Here is a 25,392-nt window from a genome sequence, read left to right as displayed (position 1 = left end):
TAGCACAATTGCCCATAGAAGTATATAAAGACTTCGCTACAATTGGCTTCTTAAACAAGAAACCGACGGGGTTAAGTTCCATTTCACTGTTTCTCATTTTTAAATGTCTCGCACATAAATGAATGAGCTGTCTAATAGGGAACGTGTTTTACGTGTGGAATCGGGCAACCTGAGTTTAATATCCAAGACCTGACAAAGAGTAGAGTTAATTCATCTCAATGTGACTTTAGTTACTTAGCTAAAAAATATCTGGTGGCTGGTTCCCTGTGCCAGCCCCGGGGCATTTACAACTGCAATTAACGTCGGGCAAATATATAATGCCATAGGAAACTCTGCCCTTGTCTTAATCTCCTTGACAAATTAGTAGATTAGGAACAAAGTTTCCTTGGCTCTTGGGAATCAGCATGCCCAGGGGGTAAACCTAGAGACCGGGTTGATTTACGGTGCTCAGTTCATTGTAATCAATAATAAACATCTGTATTCTGGACTAGAGTCCAGGCGCCCGCCATACTATCCCCTACACAAGCCAGATAGATCAATACTCTAACTAATTGGTCTGCTTCCTACAGTATGTCACCTAAGCTGTGCTCAGTGACATTTACCAAGCAGGGAGCAGATCAAGTGGTGACAGCCTGTCCGCAGAACAAAACGCACACTGCAGCCAAGTCTTCCTAACATTCTGCCTCTGACCACTGGCCACCCTTTCTAGTTACATAGGGGATAATGCCGAGCTGATAACAAGTCCATTTGCAGAGCACATCTTGTGCCTTTTCACATGGAGCAGGAAGAGCGGGAACCAAGCGTACCCAACTACGACCACAGCGTCATACGTATTTCAGGTGCATAACGCTTGCAATTGAGTTGACGTAACTAAATTGCAATGGGTTGTTCTTCTGTAGGCTCACTGAGGGCGTGTCGATTTAATTGCGAGAGACTTGTCCAGCAGCATAAGTAAGCCTGTTTTTAGACACACCTTTTGCATCTTGTATAGGCGGGGTCATACTGATTATGGCTGTCAAATTAAGTGTACGTATAGTGATGGTGTACAGCCTGCGTACGGGAGAAGTCACATGCCATAAGTGTGGAAGACCACGGCAGCCAGATTTACTACCTTATGCTTCCATTTCCTATGTCTCAGAACAGCACAAATGTCACTCACATGCGGTGGATCTCTTGCATGTGAGAGCAATGTTGCCGACAGGAACACCCATTTCACGGACAAAGATCTGGCCAAGTATCTCATGGAGCGACACTTGCTGCTTTGCATTGGTTCCACAATGTATTATTTAAGGTGAAACTATCCTCAACGAGTTTCAAATTAGTAAAAAGATAGCTGTAAGGAAGATGTGAGTCCCCATTATTTTCCGGCCCCCACCCCCTTGTTTTTCCACTGCTCTGCCCCCTGGAATGCTGCAGCCGCTCATCCTGTCCCAAGGCTCCGCCCACCTGTACTCCCATTACCTACCAATCCCGCTGGCTGGTCCTCCATCCCCCTCCCCCTAGTTTTGTCCTGTCTCCCTAGCAGTGGAAGCCATTAGGGAGCATACCATGACTTCCATGGCGCGTGCACTGACGAGACGGAACAGACCTTATGAAATTATTATATAGATTTAGCTCTCATTCAATCCCTACATACCAAAACATTGGAAAACATATTTAAAAATAATTTACTTGTTAGCAATTTTTCAAGCCACATAGGCAGGGCAGTACTACAAATACCAGTGTATACCTACTGTATGAACACTGGAGCTACTGTATAAGGCATGGTGGTTTGCCTGACTGGCGCACATCTAATCTAAGGATCTCGAGAACCGCATGTGGCTCCCAGGACGTTGTTCTACTTTAGATGGCATGTTTTAGCTAGCAGTTTAAGTGCAGTGAGGCAGGTTTAATATAATCTGCTTTTAGCTCTAAGGTCACTGCTTCAGGCTTGAAGGTAGTGAATGCCTAGGGGAATTCTACGGACTCAAGTTAGGTTTGCAATCTCAGTAAATTATTCATGGTTCAGAATCTGGACAGAGAAGGCTGCAGTGTTAGCAGCTGATAGAGAAGGACGTCACCAGCCAGCAATGAACAAACACTACTCTTCATCTTCTCCATACACACATGGACGGTTCTTAACCAAGCATTTCAAGATATTTAATCTAGGGCAGGGAAATACCCCATGTGTGCAGGTGCGGATTCATCTGAAATCTTTACCGCAGGATGAATGTGAAAATTGTTTTGTTTTTCAGAGTTAATCTAATAAAATAGCACATCCAATGGCTGCTGTATAGTTGCAGTATTGTTGTAATAAAGGAAAAAGATAACCGTAAATGTAGCCAGACTGGCAAGGTCTATAGTTGAATAATAAAGTCCAGACCACTAAATATATTTCAAACTGAATGCACGATATTAACTGAAATCTATAGATCACGAGAAGGTAGGCTAAAAACAGTTTTTCCTTATTTTGTTTCACCAGCAGCAGAGAAGTCATGCTAAATAGAAAATCAATTTATTAGCAATTGGGGTATATGAATTAGAGAAATATTGTGTGAACTCCCGTGATGCTTTAATAAAAAGTTTTACAAAATAAAATCCAAAACCTTATACAAAAGTTGATGTGGTGCCTGTGTAACAACCACAAAATGTTATAATAGTTACATCATTGCTATAAAAATTGCTGGGTATGAATATGCTCGGACTGAAATGATCATTGTCAAGTGACGCAAATGTGAAAGTTGAAAAAAAGTTGTTCCTGACATTCACAAAGGCCACTTGGCAGTTGGAATTAAGGGATTGCTCATACTTGTCCACCAACAAAACTCTGCCTAGATTTTATACTATACCTGCTGTAGACAAAATATAAATATACTATATATACAGTATCTTGCTAATGAATTACATAGGACCAGGTCTTACATTCTGCCTATTACTACTTGAAAAGACTCTTAGGGGGAATCCTATTAATTAATTTACCGCTGCTAATAGATTTACCGGGGGCTATCCTATTAGTCCCAATGTGGCGTGCTGATCCCCCGATGCTGGCATCTATGAGGCACGCAAAGTATAATCCCCGATAAGTAGTCCCAGAAGACCCATTTATGTGGCATTAACACATGGGTCCAGGAACAAATCCTGGATCCCATGTGTTATTGGCCAGTAACAGGGTAGGTTACTGCATGGCTAAAGTGGGCTACAACAAATAGAGCAATATCAATATGGGGCTTAAATCATGATTTTTGCCATGCTGTGAACTACCGCCGGCAATAGGATACCTCCCTAACTAGGATTTTTTTTCTACTTTAATGGAGGCTACTTTTTGCAACTAATTGGATGCATTATGCGCTCAAATGTAGTACCCTCTTTTGTGAATGTGAACATGAGTTTATGCAAAATGTTGTTGTTTTACACGCTATAAAGACAACACCTTATTAATATGGGTAGGTACAGAGAATATATTTAGTGAAGAAGTTGGCCATGGCAACCAATCAGCATTTAAGTAACATTGATAATTTGCATACTATAAAATTATACAGAGCAGCTGATTGGTTGCCATGGACAACTTCTCCACTGGCTCACTTCTCCACTCTTTTCACTGCTTAGTACATCTCCCCCTTGGTGGTAGGAGCATGACTTGCATTTTCTTACCTTTCCTTGAATGTCACAGCAGCCCACCACAGACCGCTCATTAAATTAAAGTATAGCAGACACCATTTAAAAGAAAAAATCAGGGACACTTTGGTGCCGATCTAATGCTGCCACGGGTTACTTGCTATAGTCTAATGGGACATTGGAGCACTACAATCCTTATCATTGTATATTTACTATATTTGGCAATTGTGAAATTTAAAAACCAATTTTTAAGTCAAGAATGAGAAAATATGGTAATAATTCCATCTAATAGCAGAGATGTGCTAATTTGGTTCTCCAGAAATCCAAATCCACACAAATTTTGTGGACCTGAACTGAATCAAAACCTGGTCCTCATCTCCCAAGGAGATCCAATCTGAATCAAGTCCCAGTTTGGATCTTCCCACGGTTCATAATTCGGATTTTAAAACCAAATTTCAGGTTTTGGATTGCAAAAAGTACATGATTTTAGCTGTTTTTATCAATTTTTAGCAATAATTATTGATTTTTTATTGATTTTTTTTTTAACCGTGCCAAAAACCAAAACACTTGAAAACACATACAATCCACAACACTCGAGGGTGGTTTTGCCAAAACCAAAACACAAGGATGAATCAAAGCCAAAACACAGGGGTCTGACTCTGCACACATCTCTATCTTAACGGACGATAAAGAGTAATTTTTTAATTTTTATAGTGCAGTTAGTTAATACTGAAAAATGGGGACATTAGGGACACTTGGTGACTATGACAAAGAAGTATATTGGCCTGGAACATTTACCTGTTATCTACATGTAGTGTCGACAGTTATTTTGTGATCAGAACCAATATCTACAGTACATAATAAAACTAACTGGTGATAAAAAATACTACATGCCGTCAAGCACATCAGACCCAACATGCCTAGCACTCACCCACCGACAGAACTCTAAAGTAGAAAAAAAATGACACTGCACTGTCAAAACATAGCTCCACTGGGGGCTGTGAGGTTGATGGAGTCTGGGGTCTAGCTGTGGCCATGTGTGAGAATCTGCTACAAATCTGCTACAATCACACAAGCTCATAAATGCGATACATGGGAGGTTAACGGGGAGAGAGAGAGCGAAAGCAGAAGAGGAAGTAGGGAGGGAAGAGACATGGAGACCCGGAAAGAGAAGAGAAAGACCCCAGTGGAGAAGAGAAAGAAGGTCAATATAAGAAAAGAAACACCATAAATACACAAACACACCCAGATGGTGCCTGGGACTAATGACACTGTGGTAAATAATGCATTATACCTAATCACGAGGTATAGTGGAACCCTAAGGGTACACTCATTGAACCCTCTTCCCAATGATCACTCTGCACTTCTGACCAGAAGGCTTTTGAGGTTAATAAACGCTACTCTAGAACTCTTTCCAAAATCCTGCAACAAAAGCCCCTTTTCTCTTACAACCCAAAAAAAATCCATGCTCAAGTAAAAAGTTCGCACTAGGGGGGCATAGTTAATCCTATTAAATTCTTAAAACAACCTTTTCCCGGCTCGATAAGTCCGACCCGTGATCTTTCTCTGAGTACTTCTTGAACCGCGGCTCAGAAGTGTGGATGCCTGGCCTCCATTCTTTGTACATTATAATCTCAAGTAATGGATATGAGAATAGAGCTCCAATAAATCAATTGTTCCAAGTGCTTTTCCTGGCAGGTATCAATTACACCCTCTTTTTATGTTAACTTTAGGCTTCATTTTATCCAATTATTTACTGATTTCAGTGCATTCTAAGATAAAGATTTCTCTCTGGGTATACTTCCGAGAATGGCTCATATTAATGTGCCAGCGACTAATTGTTAAATGGTGTTTTGCTATTATATGAAAATCAGTTATTTTTTCTTTTCAATAGTCTCCTTGAATGTATAGACAGGAAGATGCCATGTCTCCTATATCAGGTAAGGTACAAAAAGAAAACGTCATCTTTAATACATCATAGTCTTGATCCTGAGGAGGACGCATTCACGGCAGGCTATGTACTCTCTTCTGCCAAAGTGAGAATCTGCTCGTCTTTGCAGATAATCCAGCGCCTGCATGTGGAAACCTATCCCGCCCACTGATTTTACATCCACAGCCACCATCAGTGTCTGGACTTTCTGAGTGCAATAGAACTATCTAAAACAAGTGTCCAGTTTCCATCCGCACAATACAATTGTGAGCGGAAGCCGGCATAAATGTCTACGACACACCCATGACCCATGACCTGCTGACAGACAGATCAGTCCCTACACACACTTGCCATCTCTGTCCGTTTCCATATGCCTGAAACGGTGCATGTGCAGTAACTGATCTACTTTGCGCTGCATGCTGGAATACGCAAGATTCGTCCGCATTTCCACTAGGTATGATTCAGAATCAGGCCACCAATTTTTTTTTAAAACAAATTTTCCATCCTCTAACCAAACCATACTGATTGGGAGTGATTTACTACAATATTGGATCTTTTATCGAATAAAAAAAAAACATAAAAATTGACAGATACATTAACCAGAGGTTATACAAACTACAGTTTAACCCACTGCAAATAAAAACAAACAAAAAAGAGATGGTTATTACGACAGATAAGGTAGATAATATTGCAGCAATCTTGTTTGTTATTCTGTGGGGGATAAACTGTCTATAAAGTAGGTGAGCTTGCAAGACAGGTAGCTCTATGGAGCTGTCCAGGCCTGTGTTCAGGGTTTTTTTTTAATCTCTTATACCACTGGACTACTGTTTATTTTCTGAATAAAATATCAAGAGAGATGAGAATACGATCCACTACACTACAGAAAAGCGTGGGGGGAAATTAAGTGGCACAGATATTACTATAAATAAAGATGCACAGATTATTATACAGTATTTAAATTAAGAGCCACAATTATTATTAGAAACACAATAAAGGGGCATACGAAGATATTATTTGATTTAGGAAGGGGGCAGATATTTCGAAACATCTCAAAAAATTAAGCAGACAAGTGTGATTACTCATATAGGAATAATGACAACAGAGTATCTGAAAATGACCTGCATTGCTGCTAAATATTAAATAACATGATAATTATAAAAAGTAAAATATAATAAAGAATCATTTTATAAGATCCTGCATCGTTTATATCTTACACGTTCTCGCTTACATGCAATGAAACCCTCCACTTCTAACTTATGTTGGCGCAACTGTGGTAAAGTGGGAACGCTGTTGCATATTTTTTGGGAATGCCCTGCACTTATCTACCTCTGGAAATCGGTATTTAAGCTTATCGCTTCTGTATTAGGCCACCATGTAACACCACATCCACGACTGGCTATCCTCCACCTTTATTATGGCGACTTATCACCAGGTGATCAATATGTTTTGGGCCATATACTCATTTCCACAAAACTACTAATTACCCGTCATTGGCGCTCCTCCGTGGTCCCGACTATAGATGCAATTGAAACGGCTATACAGTCTCACTACGAGTTTGAAACCGCGGGGGTCGCATATTTAGCTTCACCCTCTTGCCCACTACTAGCTTTCGTGGAGCAACTACAGGCATAGTCGACCTCTAGACGCCATTAACAACTCATCGATACTAGACTTGGATGCATAGATCTTAGGTTATTGTTGAGTGAGTTCAGACTTACATGATTTTCATTATTTTGTTGGACCTTTATATTCTATGTACATGTCCTTTCCTCTGCAAAACATATGTATACCACCCCCCTACCCGTTTCCCCTCCCTTTTCTCTTCTGTATCCCCACCCTTATTTTTTTGTTCAAAATATAAAACAATAAAATTTAATTTTGAAAAAAAAAAAGTATAAATATACATGAAGCACAGTTCATGCATAAAACACATTCCTTGTCTTTTTTACTAAGAGATCCCAAAAGAGGTATAAGGAACAAGTTATTTAACTTACGTTGGCATGCATTCCTCTTTTCTTCATAGCCTGGCTTGCAGGAGCAGCGACCGATAGGTACCAGCCATCCTCCATCAGCGCTACAGTACATTTTAGGCGCATCAAACTCCACTGAGTTATTAACACACGATCCCTTAACTTCCACCAAGGCCGAGTCCCCTCCAGTGACAGTGTCAGGGAACAGGGCCAAATTACGGATGGTCATCGGACACTTTTTGTAAAAGACCCGGACTGAGACCAGAGCAATACATGCTCCAACGTCTTGGAAAGCCAAGTAGAAACCTTTCTTGTACAAGTTGCTTATGTCTCTTACTTCTGTATTCAGCTTCATGACTCTATCACCAACATCCACCTGGGTGAAACTCTCATCTGCAGCGATAGTGTCGATCTTAATGAACTGGTTCTCATGAATGTGCCATAGATTGCTGTTGTTGGACTCGTAGTAGTACATGTTGAAGGTCTCCTTGCATGTGCCTGATACGCCTGGTAGACTGTTACAGTCTCGGAGGGTAAACTTGATCTCAATATATACCCGTTGGGCCCCTCCTCTGGGGATCCAGCTGGTCCTCAGCCAATTATTTTGGTTTACCTCTAGAACGTTACAAACTTGGTAAGTTCTCATAGGGGTGTTTCTTTCATCCATTACACTGATTTCTTCCCACTGTTATTGATAGACACAGCACATGTATGAGAAAACACATAAACCATATTCTTGGCATAAAACACTTTGCAAATAACATCTTTACCTTTTTTTAATTGAAAACTTTATTCCTTTACCATAGGTTCATCTATACTAAAAGGTAAGTGTCAACATATGCGTACATATAAATAAACGTTTCAATATGTACAGACGTATTACATTACATCTCCAAAACCAAGCTAACTACTAAACCTGCAACCATATAATACCCAGGAAGAGATGAAGAGCGTGTTATTGCTTTCAAAACACTAACACTAGAATGATGAGAATACAAATGTAACAACATATATAACAAATTAGGCACATGTTGCTAATTGAACGGTCAGGTGGTATGAGAGTCCCTATCTATACCATCCAGGAGGGAAGCCTGGTAAAGGGAACCAAAATATAGCTCATCACTACCTAATGCTGAAGTGAAAGGGCTTCACTTTAGAGAAAGATGCTTGAAATTCTGTTATTTTTATTTAAACTAAAAATTCCATTTACATTTAATTTGACACTTGCATAGTATTTATCAAAGCTTTAAGAGAGATAAAATTGTGAGAGATAAAGTACCAGTCGATCAGCTTCTGCCTTACATTTTACAAACTGTGTTTGAAAAATGACAGGTAGAAGCTGATTGGTTGGAACTTTATATCTCACAATTGTATCTCTATCCAAGCTTTGATAAATACCCACCTTAGCTAAGTATTACCTGTAATATGGGGATGCATGAATCCAGGATTTGGTTTCAAATTTGCCCCAAATCTTAAGGTTTTTTTTTAATCAAGATTCAAGTTCAGAAAAAATCTAAAAAAACTAGATTTACTGGTTATATTTACTTTCAGGAGCTAAATTTCCAGATAGTACTTTATCAGTTATAAAGTTACTTGATTTTAACATGAAAATCAGTTGTGGACTATTACGTATTTGGCAGAATCTTTTGTAAAAAGATTTGGTGTGTGGACAAATCCTCAGATGAACAAATGATGCATCGCTGAATAAAAAGTAGATATATTTATTTTTAAATATACTTTTTTAATGTTGTTATGATATGATGAATTGCTAGAATTTATCAAGAAATGCTACAGAATTTAACATGATTTATGCAACTTGTTTTTGGTGAGCTGCCGCTGAATCCATTCAATTTAAAATGCAATTGGGGTAACTTAAAGAGCTCCATGCATTGTGGCTAATGCTCCACAAACTCATTAGACCAATATGTTGGATTTATATTGAAGAAAGTGTCCCTAAGCTTTTGTATATATTATATTGTTCATGTATAATAAAATAAATATATATATATATATATATATATATATATATATATATATACATACATACATACATACATACATACAGTGTATTCAAATTAAAAATGTTCAATATTGAAATATACACTACTTTATATCAATATAAAACAAGCTGGGCGTTAGTATATAAAACATTCACTTTAAATCACTAGATACAGATGTGGATGCATGTTAATACTCATGATAAAATATTCCAATAATTGGCTAAATAAAATAAAGTACATATGCAGTTTTAACTGTATATACACTTAATATATCTGTAAAAGAACAACTCTATATATATTTTATCTGCAAGTAAAGGGAAACCTTACTTCTTCAAAGGCATTACACCCATTTCTGATTTACGCAAATAGACCAACTCACCTGATGTAGTCAGCTTGCCGACATTTAGAATATTGACATTCAAAATGATGACACCATCGTGTTCAGACTGTTGACAGCCATAATGTCAAGAATTTAGGGTTGGGGTAAAGCTTCAATTAGGTTAGGGTTAGGCTGCAATAAGAGTTTCAATTAGGCTGCATTGTTGATATTCTGACTGTTGACATTAGGCCCATGTCAGCGTAACGCTGTCATCAGAATGAATGTGGACATTATATACTATGCCAGAACTCACAAGTATGATGGATTTGTCCAGCTGATCTTACAAATGCACTAAAGGTGTAGTATTATGCATGCAATAGTGAAAATGTTACACAACCCTTTTATTAATGTCATAAATGCTGCAATTTTGGCTTTGTTACAGCTGCCCAACATGCCACCAAATCGAATACGTGATAAACACAGCAAAGATTTTATGTTTTGCTGGGCCGGGGATTATGAGACGCGAATGTTACAAGATGTATTTTATACTGAAACAGCTTCAGGTTGAATGGCCTTGATAACGTATTATAATAGTGGGTGTAGTACTGCTGACCGGCGGTCTCCTGACCGCCGGTCAGCTTACCGACGCCGGGATCCCGGCAGCATACCGACGCCGGGATCCTGGCGGGGAGGGGCGAGTGCAGCAAGCCCCTTGCGGGCTCGCTGCGCTCGCCACGCTGCGGGCTCGGTGGCGACCTGCGGTCGCCACGGGTTCTATTCCCACTCTATGGGTGTCGTGGACACCCACGAGTGGAAATAGTCCCTGTTGGTCGGCATGCTGACCGTTGGGATAGTGACCCGTCGGGCTGGTGGAGGAGGTCATGTGACTGTCGGTCAGCTGACCGGCGGTCACATGAATACCACCCATAATAGTTACTAGTGTTGAGAAATAGGAATTCCCTATTCAGACAGTTGTGCCCTATAGACTATTGCATTTAGTAAAATAAATGAAAACATTGAAAATACCAACCCCTTCTGGTGGATACGCCACCCATCCCAGGTCTCCAAGCGCCGACATAGAGTCAAGCAAGGTTACTAGAGGAAAGAAAAGAAAGATTGGTTAGTGTTATGGTTTCCAGACAATGGGAGACGTGTAGATGACAGACACATGGTACACCAAACCATTGTTTAACATCCATGAATGTTTGACCAACAGACACATGGTACAAGGATGGATGCATCAGAGATATACAGTCTAAACAAGTACAATGACATAAATAGAAATATGTAGACAAAATTGCAAAGGATTAGTTGTAGAGTATCGCATCTGTTTTCCACAGAATTGTGGTATAATTATTTTGCAATATGTCTCTTTTAAACTACAATCATTGATAATTGGAGGTGGAAAAGATGTGTATGTACAGTATGACTGTATTTTTGTGCAATACTGTTACACCACGCACAGGAAAAGTAGTTGATTCAAAGCTAGCAAGACGCCTGTTGCAGGCCTAGCAATTCTGACCTGTCACTCAGTACATGAGCACATGATCTGGCTGTCATATCCACACTTGTCTGCATAAATTACACATTCTGATTAACAACTGTATGTACTAACTTTATGTTACAAGGGAACTCAGTCTAGAAATATTCTAAATTCACACAATGTGAAAGAAAAAAACATCTAGAAGCATTCTGAGAACGCACACACATCTCTCTCTCTCTCTATATATATATATATATATATAAATAATACACATACATACACACACACATACATATACAGATACATGATATGATGCCACGGAAGAGGTCTGTATTCTCCGTTTTTACAATAGGATGAAATGCATTGGGAATTGAATGTTTTTGGCTGATATCTTTCAATTTATATTCAGATAAGTGATGCCTTTATATACAAACTGTATGTGTAATTCCATTGTTTGTATTAGCAGCCAGCTAACAGCACCTCTACATGAACTCCACAGACAGTAATTCAGATTAGAATTTAAGATGAAACATAGAAGGGAGATTGCAGAAAAAAAGGGTTACTTCTTCATGTGATAATATAAGAGGATAAAATATTAATTTTGTGTCAAATCTCGAAGAAACTTATTCTAACTTCCTTATTTTCTATGTGTGATGGAACAAAGGGTTTTCCCCATGGGTCAGATTGTCTATTACTGTACATTCTTTCCCAAGTACAGTCCTCATACACGCAGTCCTAACAGTGCATGTTTTCCCAAACTCCTAGTTGATTCACAGATGTATTAATTACACATTTTAAAAGTTCTACAAGTGGTGCTAATCATTTCACTTGTTATACCGAGGAGATCTGTAAAACATGCACTGTTAGTGGCAGTGCATGATTAGCCAATATGCTGATCAGGCTGAAGCCTAGGCTGCTTGGGTTCTGGGGTCACCACTGGTGAGACCCTATGTACAATGAAGAGTTTACAAAATCTATGACAAGCTTCTTTTCCAAGGTTTGGCCTATCCACACCTCACAATGTTTCCGCTAAACTATCCAGAAGGAAAAGGTGGATACCCTCTGTGGCCTACAGGTACTGCAGTTCATCAAAAACAAGGAGCAATACTAAAAGCTCTCACATAAACTTGTGTTTATTCTCAAGAATGCTAAATGTCTAGTGCTGCTGCTATATGATAAAAAATGTTTCAAAAAGAGGCGTCCCCAGTCATTCGGTTTCATTTGGTTCTGGTTTCAAATAAATACAACTACTATATGTGTTTGTGCATTAAATGAAGTAATGAGAATGGACACATATAAAACCAAATCTAGGTAGTGTCAAATGGGTCTTTGTTTCGGTGATTGCTACAACAGACACATGACACTATGTGATACTGTTTCTTCACAAGTGCCTCTCACCTGTACATGATGTAAGAACACAGGGGTGCTGTGCATCAGACGTCATTACTGCATTAAGAAAAACAAAGAGATGTCATTTGCCTACAGAGTGTCAGCAGGAAAAGGTGATACACGCCTCCGAGGTAATACTTTATACACATCCAGAGCTGGATGACATTCTCCGCCAGACTGACCCAGATGAAACAAGATGGAATCCAGAACAGGAAGTAATCCAGACCATTCTGCTAACTGTAAGGACTAGAGACGACTCTCTAGCCTACTCATTCCTGCAGCTACCACCACACTGTCATCCACACACAGTACCTGGGATTTTCCAAAACATAAACTAAAAATGAAATTTAAAACACTGTGATTGGATAAGAACGATCAGACATGCTTAGTAAGCCTGATAGATATTACATCTCAGTGGCAAACGCAGGATTTCTAGAGGGGGGTTTCCAAATGGCAGCCCACAATCTCCCACTTTGCGAACATTGGAGTATTAATGTAAATATTGGTCTTTTACTCTTTATACACTGTCTACTGTATGGAATGCACTATTAATATTTAACACTATAGATGGTCTTTAGTATAGGCTGTATCAAACAAAGTGGTCAGGAAAAGGTAAAACATACCATAATAAATGCACAAACATAATTAACCCAGTACTACACTTTCTAAGCACACATTCTCCCGCCTCATGTTAAGGCTCCTGTCTCTTTTTCCTGGTCGCTGCTCTCTGGTCCAGTGCACTGATTGAGGACTCAGATCCACACACATAGCAAACTTGGTAGAAGAAGCTGCTACCACTGGCCATGTGCAGAACCTCTGCTCTGTCCCTTACACTGCATGATGTGGCGAAAACTCTAGTAATCGTATTACTGTATATACTATTGTTATTGTTGTCATAATGTGAGCCACTTGTCAAGAGAAGGGGGGTTTCTGGGCAACCAGATACACCCCCCCCCCCCCGCGTGTGCCTATGCATCTTTGTGGCAAATTTAAGTAGAATCTGACTGGCTGCTATGAGAAACATCACCGGTTCTAAAATACTCCCACCTTAGTAAATCTACTACTATGTTTGGTGAGCTCATATGTCCTTAACTGGGAGATATGTGAATGATGAGTGATAAAGGCAAGGGCATACGTTTGTCCCAATCATCTGGAGGTAAGTTGGTGATTGGTGCCCCCTACCCTTAAAAAAAGGGAAATCAAATATGGTGTGTGTGTGTGTATATATATATATATAGTGTATATATATATATATATATATATATATATTTATTTATATTATTTTTATTTTTTTCAAATGATAAAATGCAAAGTGAATAAACAGAAAGGAAATCTAATTTAAATCAATATTTCAATATCTAAATCACATCACCCTTTGCTTTCAAAACAGCATCAATTCATCTAATAGGATGGCCCGCAGTGAACCAATTAACCATAGCAAATTACCGCGGCTAATTGGATACCCCCCTAAGTGTTGATGTGCAAATATACATAAACCACTGCAATAACCCAGCACTACAAATGCAAAGGCAATTACATGACTTCACAGCAAGACAAAATTACTTTTGCACTGAAATGCGCTGCATTGTACAATCATTAACTGGACCTTTTATCGGTACAAATTAGTGATGTGCACCGGAAATTTTTCCGGGTTTTGTGTTTTGGTATTGGATTCGGTTCCGCTGCCGTGTTTTGGATTCGGACGCGTTTTGGCAAAACCTCCCTGAAATTTTTTTGTCGGATTCGGGTGTGTTTTGGATTTGGGTGTTTTTTTACAAAAAACCCTCAAAAACAGCTTAAATCATAGAATTTGGGGGTCATTTTGATCCCATAGTATTATTAACCTCAATAACCACAATTTCCACTCATTTTCAGTCTATTCTGAACACCTCACCCCTCACAATATTATTTTTAGTCCTAAAATTTGCACCGAGGTCGCTGGATGGCTAAGCTAAGCGACACAAGTGGCCGACACAAACACCTGGTCCATCTAGGAGTGGCACTGCAGTGTCAGGCAGGATGGCACTTCAAAAAAATTGTCCCCAAACAGCACATGATGCAAAGAAAAAAAGAGGCGCACCAAGGTCGGTGTGTGACTAAACTAAGCGACACAAGTGGCCGACACAAACACCTGGCCCATCTAGGAGTGGCACTGCAGTGTCAGGCAGGATGGCACTTCAAAAAAATTGAACCCAAACAGCACATGATGCAAAGAAAAAAAGAGGCGCACCAAGGTCGCTGTGTGACTAAGATAAGCGACACAAGTGGCCGACACAAACACCTGGCCCATCTAGGAGTGGCACTGCAGTGTCAGGCAGGATGGCACTTCAAAAAAATTGTCCCCAAACAGCACATGATGCAAAGAAAAAAAGAGGTGCACCAAGGTCGCTGTGTGACTAAGCTAAGCGACACAAGTGGCTGACACAAACACCAGGCCCATCTAGGAGTGGCACTGCAGTGTCAGGCAGGATGGCACTTCAAAAAAATTGTCCCCAAACAGCACATGATGCAAAGAAAAATGAAAGAAAAAAGAGGTGCAAGATGGAATTGTCCTTGGGCCCTCCCACCCACCCTTATGTTGTATAAACAGAACATGCACACTTTAACGAACCCATCATTTCAGCGACAGGGTCTGCCACACGACTGTGACTGAAATGACTAGTTGGTTTGGGCCCCCACCAAAAAAGCAATCAATCTCTCCTTGCACAAACTGGCTCTACAGAGGCAAGATGTCCACCTCATCATCATCCTCCGATTCCTCACCCATTTCACTGTGTACATCCCCCTCCTCACAGATTATTAATTCGTCCCCACTGGAATCCACCATCTCAGGTCCCTGTGTACTTTCTGGAAGCAATTGCTGGTGAATGTCTCCACGGAGGAATTGATTATAATTCATTTTGATGAACATCATCTTCTCTACATTTTCTGGAAGTAACCTCGTACGCCGATTGCTGACAAGGTGAGCGGCTGCACTAAACACTCTTTCGGAGTACACACTGGAGGGGGGTCAACTTAGGTAAAATAAAGCCAGTTTCTGCAAGGGCCTCCAAATTGCCTCTTTTTCCTGCCAGTATATGTACGGACTGTCTGACGTGCCTACTTGGATGCGGTCACTCATATAATCCTCCACCATTCTTTCAATGGTGAGAGAATCATATGCAGTGACAGTAGACGACATGTCAGTAATCGTTGGCAGGTCCTTCAGTCCGGACCAGATGTCAGCACTCGCTCCAGACTGCCCTGCATCACCGCCAGCGGGTGGGTTCGGAATTCTTAGCCTTTTCCTCGCACCCCCAGTTGCGGGAGAATGTGAAGGAGGAGCTGTTGACGGGTCACGTTCCGCTTGACTTGACAATTTTCTCACCAGCAGGTCTTTGAACCTCTGCAGACTTGTGTCTGCCGGAAAGAGAGATACAACGTAGGTTTTAAATCTAGGATCGAGCACGGTGGCCAAAATGTAGTGCTCTGATTTCAACAGATTGACCACCCGTGAATCCTGGTTAAGTGAATGAAGGGCTCCATCCACAAGTCCCACATGCCTAGCGGAATCGCTCTGTTTAGCTCCTCCTTCAATGTCTCCAGCTTCTTCTGCAAAAGCCTGATGAGGGGAATGACCTGACTCAGGCTGGCAGTGTCTGAACTGACTTCACGTGTGGCAAGTTCAAAGGGTTGCAGAACCTTGCACAACGTTGAAATCATTCTCCACTGCGCTTGAGTCAGGTGCATTCCCCCCTCCTTTGCCTATATCGTGGGCAGATGTATAGGCTTGAATGGCCTTTTGCTGCTCCTCCATCCTCTGAAGCATATAGAGGGTTGAATTCCACCTCGTTACCACCTCTTGCTTCAGATGATGGCAGGGCAGGTTCAGGAGTGTTTGGTGGTGCTCCAGTCTTCGGCATGCGGTGGCTGAATGCCGAAAGTGGCCCGCAATTCTTCGGGCCGACAGCATCTCTTGCACGCCCCTGTCGTTTTTTAAATAATTCTGCACCACCAAATTCAATGTATGTGCAAAACATGGGACGTGCTGGAATTTGCCCAGATGTAATGCACGCACAATATTGCTGGCGTTGTCCGATGTCACAAATCTCCAGGAGAGTCCAATTGGGGTAAGCCATTCTGCGATGATGTTCCTCAGTTTCCGTAAGAGGTTGTCAGCTGTGTGCCTCTTATGGAAAGTGGTGATACAAAGCGTAGCCTGCCTAGGAACGAGTTGGCATTTGCGGGATGCTGCTACTGGTGCCGCCGCTGCTGTTCTTGCTGCGGGAGGCAACACATCTACCCAGTGGGCTGTCACAGTCATATAGTCCTGAGTCTGCCCTGCTCCACTTGTCCACATGTCCGTGGTTAAGTGGACATTGGGTACAACTGCATTTTTTAGGACACTGGTGACTCTTTTTCTGACGTCTGTGTACATTTTCGGTATCGCCTGCCTAGAGAAATGGAACCTAGATGGTATTTGGTACCGGGGACACAGTACCTCAATCAAGTCTCTAGTTGCCTCTGAATTAACGGTGGATACCGGAACCACGTTTCTCACCACCCAGGCTGACAAGACCTGAGTTATCCGCTTTGCAGCAGGATGACTGCTGTGATATTTCATCTTCCTCGCAAAGGACTGTTGGACAGTCAATTGCTTACTGGAAGTAGTACAAGTGGTCTTCCGACTTCCCCTCTGGGATGCCGATCGACTCCCAGCAGCAACAACAGCAGCGCCAGCAGCAGTAGGCGTTACACTCAAGGATGCATCGGAGGAATCCCAGGCAGGAGAGGACTCGTCAGACTTGCAAGTGACATGGCCTGCAGGACTATTGGCTTTCCTGTGTAAGGTGGAAATTGACACTGAGGGAGTTGCTGGTGTGGTTTGCAGGAGCTTGGTTACAAGAGGAAGGGATTTAGTGGTCAGTGGACTGCTTCCGCTGTCATCCAAAGTTTTTGAACTTGTCACTGACTTATGATGAATGCGCTGCAGGTGACGTATAAGGGAGGATGTTCCGAGGTGGTTAACATCCTTACCCCTACTTATTACAGCTTAACAAAGGCAACACACGGCTTGACACCTGTTGTCCGCATTTGTGTTGAAATAATTCCACACCGAAGAGGTGATTTTTTTTGTATTTTGACCAGGCATGTCAATGGCCATATTCCTCCCACGGACAACAGGTGTCTCCCCGGGTGCCTGACTTAAACAAACCACCTCACCATCAGAATCCTCCTTGTCAATTTCCTCCCCAGCGCCAGCAACACCCATATCCTCATCCTGGTGTACTTCAACAGTGACATCTTCAATTTGACTATCAGGAACAGGACTGCGGGTGCTCCTTCCAGCACTTGCAGGGGGCGTGCAAATGGTGGAAGGTGCAAGCTCTTCCCGTCCAGTGTTGGGAAGGTCAGGCATCGCAACCGACACAATTGGACTCTCCTTGGGGATTTGTGATTTAGAAGAACGCACAGTTCTTTGCTGTGCTTTTGCCAGCTTAAGTCTTTTCATTTTTCTAGCGAGAGGATGAGTGCTTCCATCCTCATGTGAAGCTGAACCACTAGCCATGAACATAGGCCAGGGCCTCAGCCATTCCTTGCCACTCCGTGTCGTAAATGGCATATTGGCAAGTTTGCGCTTCTCATCAGATGCTTTCAATTTTGATTTTTGGGTCATTTTACTGAACTTTTGTTTTTTGGATTTTACATGCTCTCTACTATGACATTGGGCATCGGCCTTGGCAGACGACGTTGATGGCATTTCATCGTCTCGGCCATGACTAGTGGCAGCAGCTTCAGCACGAGGTGGAAGTGGATCTTGATCTTTCCCTATTTTAACCTCCACATTTTTGTTCTCCATTTTTTAATGTGTGGAATTATATGCCAGTATCAATAGCAATGGCCTACTACTATATATACTGCGCACAACTGAAATGCACCACAGGTATGGATGGATAGTATACTTGACGACACAGAGGTAGGTAGAGCAGTGGCCTTCCGTACCGTACTGCTATATATACTGGTGGTCACTGTCAGCAAAACTCTGCACTGTACTCCTCCTATATAATATACTGGTGGTCCCCAGTGCCCACAATAAAGCACTGTGAGCACAGATATATGCAGCACACTGAGCACAGATATGGAGTGTTTTTCAGGCAGACAACGTATACTGGTGGTCACTGGTCAGCAAAACTCTGCACTGTACTCCTATATAATACAGCTGCTCCCCAGTCCCCACAATTAAGCAGTGTGAGCACAGATATATGCAGCACACTGAGCACAGATATGGAGTGTTTTTCAGGCAGACAACGTATACTGGTGGTCACTGGTCAGCAAAACTCTGCACTGTACTCCTCCTATATAATACAGCTGCTCCCCAGTCCCCACAATTAAGCAGTGTGAGCACAGATATATGCAGCACACTGATCACAGCTATGGAGTGTTTTTCAGGCAGACAACGTATACTGGTGGTCACTGGTCAGCAAAACTCTGCACTGTACTCCTCCTATATAATATACTGGTGGTCCCCAGTCCCCACAATTAAGCAGTGTGAGCACAGATATATGCAGCACACTGAGCACAGATATGGAGTGTTTTTCAGGCAGACAACGTATACTGGTGGTCACTGGTCAGCAAAACTCTGCACTGTACTCCTCCTATATAATATACCTGCTCCCCAGTCCCCACAATTAAGCAATAAACACTGCAGTAGCACAAATATTATTAATAAACGGAGAGGATGCCAGCCACGTCCTCTCCCTAACATTTCCAATGCACGAGTGAAAATGGCGGCGACGCGCGGCTGCTTATATAGAATCCGAATCTTGCGAGAATCCGACAGCGGGATGATGACGTTCGGCGGCGCTCGGGTTAACCGAGCCATACGGGAGAATCCGAGTATGCCTCGGACCCGTGTAAAATGGGTGAAGTTCGGGGGGGTTCGGTTTCCGAGGAACCGAACCCGCTCATCACTAGTACAAATATACAGATAATAATACAGCAACACAAATGTATTCAGTGGTATGCTGTACATGGGCTAAGTGGACTGTATACCTAGGGATAAATTTTAGCAGCTTGCAAGCTGCCTGAGGTGCAGGACTTTGTGCGAGTGTACCCGTATTTTTAAAGTGCCAATCATATACAAGGCAAATCCAACCTGGTTTTGCAGTGTAAATTACGCTTTAATAATAGGGGTAGATTAAAACCTCTGGCAGTTCGCAGGCTATTACTTTTAGCCCCTTGTCTTTGTTACAAGTGCACGCCTCCAGGAATGGACAGAATATAAAATAATCTAGAATTCCAGGTCTAGCTAGTAAAACCTAGAAGTCAACAGGCTCTTTTACACGTCTGTAGGGAGTGCAATCAAAAGTTAGATGCCAGCAGGATTTTCTTTCTAACTGGCTCCTGCAATTACTCCAGCCCCGCTACCTCCTTTATGAAACACATTTATTCTAAAGCGTCACATAGCAGCCATCTATTAATAAATCTGAAAATGATATAGGAATAATACATACTAATTTACATCAGTACTAGACCTGCAGTGTTTAATGACTGGAAGCTGCAATGATGATGTCTCAGAAGTGGGTGACACTGTGCTGCATATGTGGAAATCAAAGGAAACTGTTGTAGAGCAAGGTAAAGCCTCTGTTCTGTTTAGGGGTTTTAAATCTTGATCTTTAAACAGGTAAAACAGAGGGGGAAAAAGTCCATTCTGCAGATGGATCATGAGTGTTATCGAATTGTGCATGCTTTGTAGCCGCATGTCAGTCACATCTCTGCTTGCAGTTGAAGGGGTCTTACCAGAGTTGGACTGGCCCACAGGGGTACAGGAGAAACCCCTGGTGGGCCCCACTGTCATGGGCCCCTCATCCTTTAGGGATCAGGTTCCAAATTGTGCACTTAAATAATTACAATGTACATATGTTACCTTATACTTCACAGGACTATGGGATATTTTCTGCATTGCATTGCTGTTATTAATCTGGTACATTATCATGCTTGCACTAGCATACCTCCCAACATTTCTAAATTAATGAGCAGGACAATGGCGAAAAGGGTGTTGACCTGTGTAAAAGGGGGTGTGGCTTTGCGGGAGTGCCGACATCCCCCCCTTCCCCTTTCGTTTTCATCACTGAGGGGGCATACCTCTCTGAGATGCTGGCATGCCCCTCTTTCTCTCTGTCTCCAGTGCATAGCATACAGCATCTATTCACCACTGCTCTGCTAAGTGAGTGCAGGAGCCTCCCAACTAACCCCCCCCACCCCCACCCCCTTCCCCCGACTCATGTGTGGGACAGCGGGACAGTCCCCCAAAAAATGGGACTTTCCAGTGAAAATCGGGACAGTTGGGAGGTATGCACTAGCAGTATGTACTACATATATTTATCAAGGGGTCAAGTCTGTGCACTCTCTAAGGGTTAGCCAAGTCTCTATGGTGACTGACCACACACCTAAACATGGGCCCCTACCACTGCACTTCCCCGGTGGGCCCTTCATGTCCCAGTCCGACGCTAGGTGTAACTGGGTGTTAATGAAGTGTTCATGCGTAGGGTAAGTGAGGGCATGTAGATGGCATTGCGGGCTATTAGGAGATAAGCGTAGGCAGAGATCCCCCTGAATTCAGACGACTCTCTTGTACCAAGGATATGGCTGGTGTAAGTGTGCACTGATAATGACAGCTATGAATATGGATAAGATCAATGCAGTTGCACAGATGCATAAAACTCAACATATGGACAAATATCCGCATTTAGGGCGGGATGCACTAACCTTGCTGTGTACCTCCCGCCACACATTACCAGACAGTTGACACCCAGAAACGCCCACTTCATGTCAATCACTCTGCGGGTGGCAGTGCGACTGAAAAGCTTCGCTAGACCCTGTGTGAAACTACATCGGCCGTTGTAATAGTACGTCGCGCATGCGCATTGCGCCGCATACGCATAAGTGCCGTTTTTTCCCCTCAACGCTGCATAGCGAACAGATGCAGCTAGCGATCAACCCGGAATGACCACCTAAGTCTTCTGATAAAAGCTGTCCTTTGCAATGCTCTCCCGTCCCCGGACTTCTGGGGTTATGACATGGGAGTCCATCTGCACATGTGCAGAAGGATGTGGCAGCCGCAAGCCATGCTGGGATCCTTCACACAGTACAGCGCGGAAAGAAACACATAGGCTTCTATAGGGTAATGCCAGCCTCCACGTCAGAGCCCCGGTAACAGGGCTTTAGTACATTAGGAAATGCAATAAAAACCCTGAAAACTGTTTTTTTTTATCGGAATTTCTGCTTTAGTACATCCCACACTTAGTATAATTGTGGCTGACTTGCGTGGAACTGTGTTTTGGCCCTACTGTTGTTATCAGGGTGAATTGTTGATTTAAGTGGCCAGGAACATATGGTGAACATTCACAAAAATATAGCATCATCCAGTTAACAACTGCTAAATGATTTTTTAGTAAACAGGACTGCTAGCAGGAGGTAAGACTAATCGAGTATATGAGGAGACGTGTTGCTCTTCAGTTCTGTTTCAGATGGAGTTACAGCTTCTTTCCCTGCATCCCTGCACATTTCTGTATTACATAAAAATATAGGTAAAATGGACCCCACATCAGGCTGAAGCCTCAGAAATGTTGTTACAGTTTGCCTGGGAGCTGGTGAAAATGATAGGTGCCCTACTGATAATGAGACAAGAAAGGGCCTATGGTCTTATGGAGAAGCTGTCCCCTTATACTCTAACAATGTCCTCAGGTGGGATGCCAACAGTCACATGGCTGACTACAGCACCCCTAAACCTGAAAGGGGCAAGTATGTTACCACTCTCCTGCCCCAAGTACTAACCCTTGGGCGGTGGTAGCTAAGACTACCCCTCGGGAATGTGGGGAGTGGGGTGGCTACGGCTAACCAACCCCCTAGTGCCTAACCCTTCCGCGATGCCAAACGCACCCCCCTCAGGCACTGGGAGTAAAACATGACCTTTTCAGATTATCTGGTGTGTGAGAATGCATGGCAATGATGTCCATTGACTCTAATAAAACTAATTAAAGGAATATAAAAGTAGATATATCACCAATCAAGACCGTGAGAGAGTAAACCAATACTGCTGATTATAGAGCTGGTATATTACAGGGCATCCACTCTCCTCTCTGGCCTCTGAAGATGCAGGGAACTTCCAACTGCAACACAACAGTCACCGGAACAAATTGGATGATCTTGGAAGCTAAACAATAACAGTTAGTTTGGTCAGTTTACCAAAGGGTATGGAGGGCTCTCAGTCGGAGACATAATGTAAGTAATATCCTGCTAGCCAACTGAGCACTTTTCTCTCTGCTAGCTGCTGAATATGTCCTCAGCATCATACAGCAGAGTCCACAATCTTTGTAAAGCAATGAGACTATGATACTGCATCAGAATAAAGCTGGCAAGCTGACATACTGTAAAATAGCAATAAAGTATTCAGATATGCAGACTATAGATGTGCCTCATACATCTTTGCTGCAGTCACGCCAAACAGCCCCTCCTGACACGCCAGGTCCTGTGAGAGTCTGCATGCGTCGGTCGTCTTATTTGATGAAAATCTTATTCACGACACTCTGCGACTATAATGCACCAGGAGACTGTGCTGCTTAATTTAATATGCAACACATGTATGTGTGCGACTGAGTCTGTATACGGAGTGCTACAATGCCACGGCTTTGGCTTTTTTCTATACCAGGTTCAGTGCTTCATATACAGACTCAGTCGCTCACAGATATACAAGTGTCATATATCCAATTAATCAGCACAGGCTCCAGGTGCATCTTAGTTGAGTGAGACCTGTCAGCTCACTGGCACCAGGCATCTCCTTCTGCGCGGTGTATTGATGCTAGATGTATGGTTGGATACAAAATAATGGTGTAAGGCCCAGTTTAAATAATGTAATTTGTCCCATGATGAGATGTAATCTGCTAAGGTGTGTTTGGGTGGGGTAAAGCTCATTTTTTTGTAAAGCCTCGGAAAACTGAAGACTGTATAGATAGAATAGTATGAGTGCCATAAGCATGTTGCATTACCATCAGAGCTGGAATAAGGTTTTTTTTGGCCCTTATCAATGTACTGTCTGTAACAATTATATAAAGGACTCTGGGACACAACTCCCCACAACTCCTGAACTTCTTTCATCATTCTAAGACCGCAGGGAGCTGCGTACAGCCTGGAGGGGTGCAAGCTGCAGGATCTCTGCCTTCCGCTCCCCGGCCGCTGCCGCAGCTGTTGGGAAGGGGGGTGGGGATCGTGGAAGAGAACTGGAGGACTGAAATGCTGTTCTGCCCTCCATTGATATACTATTTGTGGGGACTTTGTGGGGCCCCCCTATTTGGGGGTGTGACCGACCATGATTACCCTATTTAATTTGGGAGTCTCATGCAGTGCTAATCTACTGCAAGATTATTTTGGCATGGGTCAGTTACTATCACAACACTAGGAGGGCTGGTATTCGGGTTAGGACCCCTTGGGCTAGCTGAGCGTACTAGTGTATTGGAGAAGCTGGATGGCCTATTGATGCTGGTCTTTTTGAAGACCAATAGAGGGCGAGAAAGTGAGCTGCTGGAATAGGGAGGAGACCATGGCCGGATTGCAGATGGTAGGAGCAGCATTAGCTGCACAGGAGAGGTTAGTCAAGGAGTTGGCACTGGAGCAGGATGCAAGTTTTCAGGAAATACTGAGGAAAACGGCATGTGACAGTCATATATGAAAGCTATCTATCTAAATCACTCTCGAGAAGGAGGAGCAATAGACAGGGATTTCCACTCTCTCCACTACTCTGTGCTGATTACTGAGAAACTGTCAATTCTAATTAATCAATACAACGACCTTGTCAGGTACTTGCTAAAAACAAGGGAAGCCTGGGCCTAAAGGACTAAAATAGGGATTACTATGCTGAGGGGTGGTGTAGAAGTCACTGAACACGATCACAGACGTAGACAGGAGTTTCCATAGCCAGAGCAGAGGTCGGAAGTCTGCAGTGAATGTGAGGGTCAGAGAACCGGGAGTCAGGGATAGCAGCAGTCATGCACAAGGAATCCGAAAAACAGAGACATGCTGGATCATGGCTCAATGAAATACCAAGCTGCTAGTCTGTGCAACTGACTGCCACATTCAAGTACCCTACAATACAAGGGAAAGGCTTCAGACAGGAAGTGGGCAGCAGGCTCTCCGCTATGCATGCTCCAGAGAGTCCAGACAAATTCATAGGGAACAAATTGTCTAAATTAAGTGTAGAAGTAGACAGCTGCTTCTCTGGCTGCCTAGTCAGCACCACTGTACCAAAGGCCTAAAGGCATGGGGCCAAGTACTGTGTACAGTAGTTCATCTACATTCTTACACTCGGATAAAAGGTGAGTGAGACAGTAGACCACAACTTCACTCCCCCCTTCACTGCCCCCCCCCCCGCCGCCGCTTGGTCGCCCGTCGGCCGTATCCGCCATCGGGCAGCTCAGCGGCGGATCTTTAAATGTGTAGGGCCCATAATAGTTTTATAATGCCTGGGTACTGTTTATAGCTCTACCTAATTGAAGGTCAACTATTTATTACGTTTTCCTGTAGTGGAACAAAGACAACTTAAAAAACATTAAAACATGCATAGAAAATTTAAATCTAGAATTACCGTATATACTCGAGTATAAGCCGACTTTTTCAGCACTTTCTTTTGTGCTGAAAAAGCCACCTCGGCTTATACTCGAGTCAGCTTTAGG

The 25,392-nt window shown here is 42.6% G+C and overlaps 1 protein-coding gene across 2 annotated transcripts in view; it reads right to left on the bottom strand.

The window, feature by feature from the left end:
- Window positions 1-25,392, bottom strand: part of LOC134909087 (ephrin type-A receptor 3-like) — a 317,153-nt gene that overhangs the window by 244,900 nt on the left and 46,861 nt on the right. Inside the window, exons 2-4 of one of the 2 annotated variants that reach the window (XM_063915519.1) lie at window positions 12,695-12,742; window positions 10,844-10,908; window positions 7,519-8,179 (exon numbers count right to left, since the gene is read on the bottom strand). In XM_063915519.1, coding sequence (XP_063771589.1) covers window positions 7,519-8,179; window positions 10,844-10,908; window positions 12,695-12,742 — 774 coding nt within the window. The remainder of the gene's footprint in view (window positions 1-7,518; window positions 8,180-10,843; window positions 10,909-12,694; window positions 12,743-25,392) is intronic. The other variant, XM_063915520.1, reaches the window with a different exon arrangement.

The sequence above is a fragment of the Pseudophryne corroboree genome, chromosome 4 (assembly GCF_028390025.1).
Source record: "Pseudophryne corroboree isolate aPseCor3 chromosome 4, aPseCor3.hap2, whole genome shotgun sequence".
Lineage (NCBI taxonomy): Eukaryota > Metazoa > Chordata > Amphibia > Anura > Myobatrachidae > Pseudophryne > Pseudophryne corroboree.
The sequence above is the reverse complement of the archived record's forward strand: the minus strand, read 5'-3'. Positions and strand labels throughout refer to the sequence as shown.